The sequence below is a fragment of the Strigops habroptila genome, chromosome Z (assembly GCF_004027225.2).
Source record: "Strigops habroptila isolate Jane chromosome Z, bStrHab1.2.pri, whole genome shotgun sequence".
NCBI classification, from domain to species: Eukaryota; Metazoa; Chordata; class Aves; order Psittaciformes; family Psittacidae; genus Strigops; species Strigops habroptila.
The window spans coordinates 41,372,451-41,384,491 of record NC_044302.2 but is presented as its reverse complement, the minus strand read 5'-3'; the positions used below and the strand labels follow the sequence as shown (position 1 = coordinate 41,384,491).

Below are 12,041 nucleotides of genomic sequence, written 5' to 3'. Positions count from 1 at the left end.
GCCCCAGAGCTGAATGCAGGACTACCGGTGGGGTCTCATGAGAGTGGAGTAGAGGAGGAGAACCACCTCCCTTGACCTGCTGGTCATACTTCTCTTGATGCAGCCCAGCACACGGTTGGTTTCTGCACTGTGAGTGCACACTGAAGCCGGCTTATGTTCAGTTTCTCATCAACCAGCACCCCAAGTCCTTCTTCTCAGGACTGCTTTCAATCCAGTTTCTGCCCAGCCTGTATTTGTGCTTGGGATTGCCCCAGGTGTGCAGGACCTTGCACTTGGCCTTGCTGAACTTCATGAGGTTCGCACTGGCCCATCTCTCAAGCCTGTCAAGATCTCTCTGGATGGCATCCCTTCCTGCAAGTGTACCAGCCACATCACTCAACTTGGTGTCATCCACAGGCTTGCTGAGTGTGCACTCAGTCCCACTGTATGTGTCGTTATTGAAGACAATATGAAGATATTAAATAGTACTTACCGTAATGCGGACCCTTGAGGGACACCACTTGTTACTGGTTTCCACTTGAACATTGAGCCATTGATTGTAAATCTTTGGATGCTGCCATTCAGCTGATTCTTTACCCACCTACCAGTCCATCATCAAATCTGTATCTCCAGTTTAGAGGAAAGAATGTTGTGGGGAACAGTATGCATGTTGCAAACCTTCGTGTGACTAAACGGAGAATAAAATTTGTGTTAAATTTCTTTCCATAGTAGTATTTAAATACTATTTCAAGAGAAAAAGTTTTAAACCATTTTCTGTATTTACTTTGCTTTTAAATTTAAAACCTTTGATTGTTAGCAAATATATTCTTAGCATTCTCTCCATATGCAAGAGGAGATGTAAGAAAAATCTGGGAACGAGTTATTTTAAAAGTTTCATAACTTCTTAGATTGCAAATCTAAATATCAGTGACTAACCCATATGTTACACTTTCAACCTGTGTTAAATCATTGTAGAGAAGACATTAAACAAATCATAAGCTTTCAATTTTTATTCTTGAAGAAGTCAGTATCTTAAACACAGGTTTAAACATCAGTTTATAAAGTGGTTCATAGAGGCAAACTGACCTGTAATACCTTATTTTTCCATTTTTCCCTTTGAAGAACATGCATGTTAAGTAAAAAATTAGAAGACAAGCATAGTTAAAATACTTATTTCGTGTCTATCTTTATGAAGAGCTTCCACCATATAATGTCATTTTTATTCCTTGCTTTACCATTTTTGTTTTATATCACACAGTGCTGGCTTGAAAAAGAAAAAATGTAATTAATTTGGAGCTAAATGGATTTGTTTTGAGAGAAAACCATAAGAAGTATCTTCATATTGATATTCACTGAAACCATTGCAGCCACTGAGTACTGCATTGTACTCCAGCCATCTGTAGAATAATCCAAATCTACTACTGTATTCCTTCACGTCGCTTACTTTCTTTTAAAGGTACTTACATGAACTGTAATTCAGTAGCACACAGACTTAGAGAAAATATAAAGGGATTTGATACCCTCTTTCAAATTGCTTATGTTAGCCAAAAGTTGTTTTGTTTTCTTTCCTGAGGGGGTATTACTTACATACTTACATTCATATTCGGGCTTTAAAAGAAACTGTGGATGTGTGGTTTGATTTCATCTTCATTGTATGTGAAAACACTTACACAGCCCTTGTAGTACTTTTTGTCCTTAGCAGTTTGTCCAGTTTGCTTTGTAAGCAGTGAGAATTCATACCACACCACTGCATCAAGCTTTAAATAACTCTCAGCAAAAGTAACAAAGCAAGAAGATCACTGAAATTACATTGTCTGAAATCCAAAATAGCTAATTTTTGCATAATTAGAACATCTGTAACCTTCAGTGACAAAATGAGAAAGAGAAGTTGTTGGTGGATTGCTTCATAATAAGTGGTTATTTCCACATTCCTCTTATTTTGCAGTCATGACCAGAAAATACCAGCCAGTCTTTTTTTAATCCTTGTAAAAAGGAAAAGTTTTTTGCCTAATTTGAGAAACTTTGCTTTTGAAGACCTCTTAAAGTTTTGTGCTGTGCCATGTTGCCTGAGAAATATTGGTGTTTGCTTGTGTCAGGGTGGCGATGTCTTTTTTATCACACTCCAACATTGGCATGTCTTTGATCCACATGGGTGGCCTAGGTTCAAGGCCTTTCTGGGTTACTTCTGGTGAGGAAGAGATACTGGCTAGGAGTCTGGCATCTATTTGTAAATTGTGAGTATTGTAGCAAAAGGTGTAAGTCTGTCATATTTCTTAAAATACAGTGAAGATAGTAGGTGACTTCATAATTAAAAAAGGAAAATAAAATATACATTAATTTACAAACAGTCTTATTCCCTAAGAGCTCCATCTTTGATCTTGCTGGGGACTAGACTGCTGGTTAACATCCCTCACTCCCTCATGGCTTTCCAGTCTCAGCAGCTGAGACTTGTGTGTAAGCACCCATTTGCTAGCTGCTGGAATGATTTGCCTGCTAGAGATCAGAGATATGCTTGCTGACAGCCACTAACACCCTTTTAGTGCAGAAAAAACCCCCAGACATTTTATCTTTGCTTGTCTGCCGAACAAAATCTAAATTGGTGATACTCTGAGTGACACATCCCAAACAAAAGAACTAATTTACAAATTACCTAGTCTTGACATTTTGTAAATATTCAAGCAGATTTTTTTGAAAGGGTGTTTTCACATCAGTTACATTGATTTTGTGTGGATTTGAGCTTCCTTAGATCTTTCCTCTTGCTGCTGGCATCTTTTATCTAGCCTCTTTTCTTGAACCTTAGTAGAAACAATAGATACTTTCAGGTTTTCAGGTGGTGAAGAAAGGCCTTTTGTGGTAAGACAATGCAGTGTTGCAGTGTCTTACTGAACCAGGTAGGCTCAGAAGCTAACACTATCAAAAAGATACCAGCTTTCTCCATTCATCTAAAGCCTTCTTAAAGTGTTATTTGTCTGCGTAACTATACCACATAAATTGTCAGAGCAGTAGCTCTTGATGTGGATGCAGATGATAATAACCCAAGTTTCTTCCCCTTTCTTTGGTTTAGTTGAGATGAAAGGGCTGGGTTCCTGTGCAGTTTGGATTACAATTTGAGCTTTCTCCAAGTCCAGCTGTCTTCAGACCCAACATTAAATGTGTATCTGATTTGAACATAAAAGATTTGCAACTCATTGTTAGTAACATCAGCTGCAGGCAAGCTGTGTGAGAAGCTCTCTAAAACACACTGTGCACATTGTTGAGTTGCTCTTCTTGTTGGAGGGTTTGACCATTGTATATCTACATAGAAATCTATTTCAGTCTGCCTAGAGCTAAGATACTTATCGAAGTTGCAGTGTTTGCCATTTGAGTCCATATTTTTAAGTTTTCAGATGCCAATACTCAGCTAATGTTGCACTTAATACTTACAGTCAGTTCTGCTAGCTTTCTAGAATTGGATTGTTTTCCGTGTACAATAATGGAAATATTTCACAACCATGCCAATGTAACATCTTTTTCATGTGTAGTTTGTAAAAATTATTTTGGCTGTGATCATATTTGGTGAACATGTGAGGTAGAAAACTTGAAAGCATTTCTGGAGGTAGCATGCTTACTGCTGGGTTCTTTCTTCAGCAATAATTCTCTAGAAGTACAAGCATAAGACAAAAAGTGAATTCCTTGTCATTTAAAGTGAATGTAAGACTGTTGGGTCAGTCCTGATGTGAGATATCTTTAGAATAGAAGTTGGAACTCACTTGTCTTCAAGGTGTTTAAAGATTTACATGATAGCCCTGGTGGAAAAAAGTGAAACACAGTGTTGTAACTCTGTTTTTCTTTGCAGTGTTCATGAACTTTATTTTTTTTATATCGTAATTTCTGTGCCAGGTAAGTTGTACCAAAACTGGAAAGATCAAAGAATTTAATTTCTTCTAAGAAATAAAATTATTTAGCCCATAGAGTTCTGACTAAAGAAAAAAGTTGTATTCTGATACTTACAGACAGTACGCTGTATAAGCAATAAGCAGCAATTAGGGTGTACATGTTTTCCCAGAGAGTCTTTTCTATGCTTGATACAGTGAAATTTAATAGGAAGGAAGGATACGTTTGTTCTAAACTTTTAGCAAGGTTGCTTCTTCGGAGAGCTTTCTGCAGTATTAGGACTACAGTATAATTTGCAAAATTACATGAGAGATGAAATAGGAAAGTTGTCATTACTGGGACTTGTATTCCTTAGATTAATCAGTGGTATTCTTAGTAATTGTGTGTCGGCCTATTGGTGAGTGAAAGGAAGTTTTTCACACACATCTTTTCCTGGATACTGTATTTGGAAATTATACCTATGTGTTTTTCTATTGAATCCTGAAATTACGAAGATGTGTTCGTGTGGATGCATGCTTTATGCTGTTAGCGTAACTAGCATGTGGAGGCTAGTGAGGAATCAATAATGAGCTTGTACTGAAAGGGAAGGGCATGTGAAGATATATACAAAATACAGAACAGGCATAAAAGTAAGTCAGCTTTTCAATAGATATTCTATGAGCCATTTTCCTTGTGCAGGACATACAGGGAAATATCAATACACAAAAAGCTGTTTTCAAATATTGCTTGCGATGAGTATGCACTGATACACATTTACCACCTATGTCCCCAAAAGGTGTGTGTGTGTTCACTATGATGTTTTTGTAAAAGTGTATTTAACATACTCTTTGCACATAAGTGACAACCCTACAACTCTGTCTTTCTGGTTTTGAGATGTTTTCCATGAAAAGTATCATTAAAAGATCAACTAACCTAACTGTTATTTATAGGAATGTAAATTCCTAGTATATTCAAGGCAAAGGAACCCGCTGGCTGGATATAGGGGAAAAAAATGCTTTGCTATCTCCCTTTTCTTTAGCAAGATGTTATTTACTCTGACTAGGTGTATTAAGGTGAAAACTGTAGGTCTTTGTTTCCGGATAATTGTCTCAGTTTTAAAAGCATTTTTCTCCCCTACTGTGAAGAGTTCTATCTGCCTGTAAATACTCTGTGATCTTCCCAGCCTATGTGGTCGTTCTTAGTAGTTGTGTCCCATTTTTTGTCTGTAGCTTTGCAGCAGTTCATCCAGCCAGTAATGGGTATTTTCAGAAAGGTGGAAGGCAACAGGAGGAGTGAAAATGAAAATGACTGACAGTTCTTGTGGTGGTAGTACACCAGGTCTTCTGCAGGTCTCCAAATGCATGCAGAATCTGTTGGCTCAGTACTGGACTGGGCAATGAATTTATTCTAGGCATTTTCCATGAAAACATGGTTAGATGACCCTGTATCTGCTGGAGTAAGATTATCTGTATATATTTCCAGGGCATCAATTTCCAGTAACACATTGATTAGATCTCAGGAATCAACACAGATCATTGGGCAGGGAGCTTACAAATGTATTGTAAAGGGAGGGAGGAAAAGACATGCCTAGTGTGCTGCTGATTTTTATCTCCTTAAATACCACAGGGAATTTGAAATTTTTAAGCTTATATGAAAAAGAAATGAAACTTTGAAAGGTAGCATGCAGTAGATGTACAAACTGAATGTTAACATATTGATCAGGAAAAGACAGGGTTAGTATGAAAGATGTTCTGGTTTATAGCAGTTGCACACTGAGACTTGAAAATGCATGTAGTTCAGTCATAAGGTGTGATTATTTTTTTTCACGATGAAAATAATAATTTAGTATTGCAAATGGAAATAAGCTTGGAAGAAGAATGAAGTTTGAAAGTCACATTTTCTGATGATGTGAATGAAGTGTAATTAGGGATGTATAAGTTGGTATTTCCAACTCCCTGTGTTCTGCTGAATTATATCTGTCTACTGCTGTAAGAATACAAAGAAGTCTTAATTGCTGCCTCTTATGCACAGAGAGTTAAGGAACAGGTGTGCTTCTAAGTGATGCTGGTCTGTTTTAACACATCTGCTTTTCTTACCACACTATAATTCATCTTTCTGACCGTGCAGCTTAAACTTGCTGATGAATTCTGTGAAATACAACTTACTCTTCCCATCTCTAAGTTCCTAAACAACATATAGCTCTCCAGGGTCCAAGGAAATTTAAAGGAAATCTGAATTGATGTAGCACAGAAACTGATAGTCGAGAGGGAAATGTAGGCTACTAAGAGGCAACTGGGGTCTGTTTAGGAATGCGCCTGAATTTGGCCGTAAACTGATGAAGTGTAATTACCCATATCCTTCCATTATATCTGAGATTTTAAGGATGTCTATTAGGAATAAATTGGAGAATGGAAAGCAAATGTGAAAATATTCTTTTCTTAAACTTAATTGAGGTGTTCCTCAAGATAGTATTAAAGATTATGTTAGAATATGGAAACTGGGATATGTGTTGCTTCACCTAGTTACTATTAACTAACGTTGCTGAATGTACTATAATTTTTTACATGTGCTCAGTCATAGAACATTATCATTATCAGTAGACATTTAGATATACAAACCAGCCTGTCCCTCCATCTGTTTGCTACAGAGTACTTGGCATTTATTTTGAAATGTTGTAAAAGTAGTTACAGCGTTACAGATAAGAACTATTACAGCAATATCAATTTTTCATATTCAAGTTGGCTTTAAAATCAGAAGTTTGCCTTTTATTTATAACTCCCAGTGCCTTGCTCTATCCTTATGCATGGGGTGGGGGTGTTAAATGTGTGGAATGCATCTGGCCAATAAACAAGGTTGCAAAACCCTGTCATTAGTAATAAAGCTTTTTGCAGTAGTACATTAAAATAGAAGTAGCAAGATGGATTAAAAAACAAACCAAAACAAAACCCCCAAATCCTTTGGTTATAACCAGGAATTTGCCTCTGCTTTCGGAAGTGTTTTAAGGAGACATTTTTTGCATGGTTTCCACAGAAACATTTTGCAGCAAGAAGGTATTCATGTTTAAAACAAATTGTTTGCTGAGGCAATGAGGAATTGGACACTTGTTTACATCTTGCATTGTTGAATCTTCATCATTTTATGCCGATGACCTTGTTCAGCTCAAAATTTGCCTAATCGTTTGCTGGTGATTGTAAGCTAAGTGTTATATTAAGTGATTGTGGCTGTTTTGTAGAATTAGCGATATATTCAGAATACTTATTTTGGATAGGATAGTGTATTAATGTTGACCAGGAGCAGGAAGTTTTTATCTTGATTTTCCTTTCCCTTCTCTTCCCTCTTTTTCTCCCCTTACCCTCCCCCCCAAAGGAAATTTAGTTTTGAACAGCTCTTTTAGAGGCTGGTGAAGGTGCTATGTTTTTTACAATGATGCCAGACAGTAAGTGAGAGATAGGTAAGAAAATGGCCCTAATCAGTTAAACTTATTTGAATTTCACAGTTCTCAGGAGGCTGTAAACTGTAAATTGATACAGCCCTGGGGTGAGATAAGAGGTAGAATGAAATCAGATTCCATTTAGATCTATAAAAGCAAAATGTCACTAAAAATTAATTTCAAGAGTGAAGAATACATTCAGTAGTGATATGTGGCCAAACATGTTAAACCATGTATTTCAGAAAACTTATTACCATATTCCTTGCAGTGGATTCAGAGTAATGTAAAAATCTGTCATGGGCAGCACCTGCAATTCACACAGACTTTTCCAGTGATAAATGCAGTGCTCTGTCATGTTTAACAGCAGATGAGCACATTGAACTTAACAGCAACTTTATCTAGCTGAAGATGCTGCACATCACCTCTTTAGCTAAGCTCATTGAGTGTATCACTCCAGTGCTGTCCCTGCCACTCTTCATTGGTATTGATCAGACAAAAAGCCTGTTTGCATGTTTTCAAAGCTGTTCAAAGAATGAACATTTGGTATTTTAGAGATTTATTTGTCTTCATAAGAATACAACTATGTTTCTCTGATGCCATGAATCTGTAACCCTCAAGGCTAAAACTCTTAGAAGTAGGAGGTAGGACTTTTACTGCCATAGAGACAAAGTTTGGGATGTAATAAGAAAAAGGTATTAGAATGACTTATGGTGACAATGAGAATAAATTCAGTTTACTTTTCTGGTTACTCTGTTCAGTTTTCTTTCATGTGAAGATGATAATAGCAAAGAGAAAATGAAATGCCAGAAATGAGGGTAAGACTAGAGTAAAGATGAGAAATAGGAGGAAATTTAGCAAGAAAGAGGAAAAGAGAATTCTATACTTGATAGAAGGAAGAAAGAAGTTAGGCATCCAGAAAATTACTGTTTTCCTATTTATGTTCTGGGAAACACATACTAGGTCAGAGACAACATCTGAAAACCTGTATGTTCAGATAAAAGAGGCAGCTTAGCAGCACTTTTCATAAATAGGCTGAGACTCTTGTCTGCACATAGTGACATTTAATGAAGTCAGTAAGCTGAAAGTGATTTTTTTTTCTTTATCCTGTGTTTTAGTTATGGTTGAAAAATTACTGCAGTTTTTAACTTTGTATCCTTATCTGATTAAAATGCCATAAGGTATATTAGGAATTTGCCTACTCTAGGGGCTTCAGCAGTATTTTGTCTATACAGTCATTTTTAATACCACTTAATCATCCATTAAAGCACTGGATGGTAACCTAGTCCTGTGACACAATGTTTTAATTACAGTTGTTTGTGTTCACACAGAATAAAGCAAATAATTGAATAATAGATACCTCAGCTAAAAATTGGGGGCCATCAGCCTGCTCAGATGTAGCTTTTTCATGTAGGGACCTAGCTATATGTCCTGGGTTCAGCTATAGCAGTGATTTTTCTCCTTCTTAGTAGCTGGTGCAGTGCTGTGTTTTTTAACTGTCAGCCTGGGAACAACGCTGATAACACCGATGTTTTTAGTTGTTGCTAAGTAATGTTTACTCTGACCAAGGACTTTCTCAGTCTCATGCTTTGCCAGGGAGGAGGGGAAGCCGGGAGGAAGCAGAGACAGGACACCTGACCCAAACTAGCCAAAGGGGTATTCCATACCACAGCACGTCATGCCCAGTATATAAACCGGGGGGAGTTACCCGGAAGGCCAGATCACTGCTCGGGTCGGGCTGGGTATCGGTCGGCGGGTGGTGAGCAATTGTATCCTCTCCCCTTGTTATTTCACTAATCATTATTATCACTGGTGGTAGCAGTAGTGGTTTTGTATTATACCTTAGTTGTGGGACTGCTCTTATCTCAACCCGTGGGAGTTACATTCTTCCGATTCTCCTCCCCATCCCTCTGGGAGCGGGGGGAGGAAGAAGGGGGGGGAGTGAGCGAGCGGCTGTGTGGTTCCGAGTTACCGGCTGGGCTCAAACCATGACACTATGATATGATGTTTTTGTGGTCTATATAGGAACTCCTGATCACATAACAATGTTCATTTGGCACCTTCTCCAAGGGACTCATACTAGTGAGAAATTCAGTATTATAAACCCCCCATTTTCAAGTGATGCCACACTTCTGCATGTTTTTTTGTGGAAATGCTCTCTGCTGAAGTGATGTAGTAGATGGACCAGGTTTTCACACACAGAACAATTCTGTTTTAGCAGAGGATTAAGTGCAGATAAACAACATATTTCACAAAAGATTGTTATATCCTCTCTCCCATTGACACTCCCACCTGATCACAAATACAGCCTGGCATGGTATGTTTTCTTTTAGATCTCCACAGGCATTTGCCTGCCACAATGCAACATAAATTTTGTCTTATTTATCAGACTATGATTATTAAATGATAATGGCAAGAGAGATCTCAGCCTGTTCATATTTCAGAGTGATTTTTTTTTTTTTTGAAATTATAAAAAGAACTCAAATTAAAACGACCAGACCTTTTTCATTTGCATTCCCCATCTTACGGTAATTAACTTAGCTAGGGGAAAATACAAAAGACCAGCTTTTCAATTTCTTGGGGTTTTTTTTGTGTGTGTGAGTAGTTGATCTTGCTTGCTGATCTGAAGTAGTACCAGAAAATGCCCATCTTGGATGAGACATAGAGCTTGGAGGAATGAGATCTGGTGGTTAGAAGTGTCCCACACCCACTGCCCCTTTCTGGAGGCATTGCAAAACTGTTGTATTGAAATCCAGCAGACTCTTCTACCAGAAACCATGCAAGAGATTACCTTGACTATTCATTGCGACTCATAAACTTTTAAGATACATGGTATCTTCCTTTTATTCTGAACCTCCTCTTTTAGGTTTTGCTTCCTTTCATTCGAACACCAAAATCCTTCTGGAATGGCAAATGCCTAACAAATGTCCAGGCTGAAATGGTAGATCCATTTGCTGTTAGTGTATCTTTCTTCTCTCCTCTACTCCCTTTCTTTTCTGAAGGAACCACTTGTTTGCTTTCTCTTTGTTTCTCAGCTATTAGAAAGCCTTTAAAATGCTTTTGCTTCCCTGTCACGGCATTATGCTCCTTGGAGGGAGAATCAGCTGGAGTCATGGCAAAGAGAACTGCTGTCCTGGTAGTTTTATTTTGTATTCACCATACGATTCCCAGAATTGCATTGTTCCTTCCCAGAGGGGGAAGATTGGTCTCTCATGCAAATCACTGGTCCTTTTCTAGGCTTTTGTAGCCTTCCTGAAATTGTTGGAAAGGATCCTTCTTTCTGCAGAGCCGGGAGGAGGAATTGCACCAGACAGGCTGGCCCCAGACATTTTATCCCTTTCCTGTGTCTTACAGTTCCTTTTGAGGAGCGGGCACCAGACAGTACCTATCCCGAGTTCCCAGGGCTTCTGCTGCTCTTGTGCATTTGGTGCGCCAAATTCAGCAGCATTATTGACTTAGATCAAGACTTGCGTTGGTATGAGAGTACACAGAATCTGGCCACAGACTTGTCTGTATGCAAAAGTATCCTTGCTCATTTAAGCAGAATTGATAAATAAGCATTGGTACCCGTTAAACAAACTTAGCGTGTGTACATTATTTCAGCTGATAATATTTTGTGAGTAGTGGTGTCCAGATTCAGTTTTCACAGAGCTTTGGTAGTGTTTGTGAAAGTGCAACTGTTATCATTGAGAATGTCTCCCAGTTTGGAAAGTCTAGCAACAACATAAAGAATGTGCTGTGCAGTAATAGGAATTTATTTTAAAAGAAGTAAAGTGACAAAGCGACGTAGAAGGAATAAGCTTAGAAACAGTCTGGATAGATCTGCACTGTGATTGAAAATAGCAGGAATTAAACTACCTGTTTCTTTCAAGCAAGTTAAGCACGACAAAAATTGTAATTTAGCCCCTGTCTCCACAGACATCAGCACGTGCATGCAGAGGATTATTACCACCATCTGTTTTATCTACAGTAGTTTCCATCAGTTGTGTTATTTTGCTTTTTTGATGTTTAAGCACTGCTTTGAAGCTGTTGTGTTAATTGTTAGCTTAGGTTGAATCTGTGCATAAATGCCTATAGCAGTGTCAGCATGCCAAGATCATAACTGTTAGATTAATGAATGGAAGTATTAGCTCTGTGCTGATGCAGTACATTAATAGCTGTGCAAGTTCAATCAAATACACTACAGACTTTGTCATTGTGTGATGGTATTTATGAGATCTTAGATGGGCTGCTGAGAAAGATGAATGTAATCTTTCATTTTTATCTGACCAAAAAATAAAGTAACAAAATCATTTTCATAGAGTATTTTATTCTTTGCGGCAGAATAGATGTACCTGTAGACTTGAATTCTTCACTGAAATGGAATATGCATATATGTGGGACATTATAGTGAATATAGCGAATAGGAATAACTGTTGCAACCATTATCTTTCACATAGCTTAATCTCATATTCTGAATTACAGGAATTAATGCTGAAAAGAAAAAAAAAAGTACGCTTATTTCTTCCCTTTTTTTTTTTCCCTTTTTTCTTCACAGAACCTGAAGAAAGTGTTTGTAGAATTTAGTCATCAGGAGCTGTTTGAGTTCTATAACAAGGTCTGTAGATTTTACAATACTATAGTTTCTTTGTAAACACCTTATGCTGCTCGGCAGGAAGTGTTGCCTATGTGAATTAAATCTAATGAAGCTGGAAGGAAAATGGATCCAACTTTAATTAAGGCTGTTGGATTTCTTTGATCACATTTTCAAGAGGAGTCTGTGCATTCGAATTCGGAATTGGCA

The 12,041-nt window shown here is 37.8% G+C and overlaps 1 protein-coding gene across 1 annotated transcript in view; it reads left to right on the top strand.

Moving 5' to 3' along the window:
• The window catches only part of COMMD10 (COMM domain containing 10), a 114,737-nt gene that overhangs the window by 101,731 nt on the left and 965 nt on the right, over positions 1–12,041 (top strand). Inside the window, exon 6 of the mRNA XM_030469816.1 lies at positions 11,796–11,855. Within this exon, the coding sequence (XP_030325676.1) occupies positions 11,796–11,855 (60 nt within the window). The remainder of the gene's footprint in view (positions 1–11,795; positions 11,856–12,041) is intronic.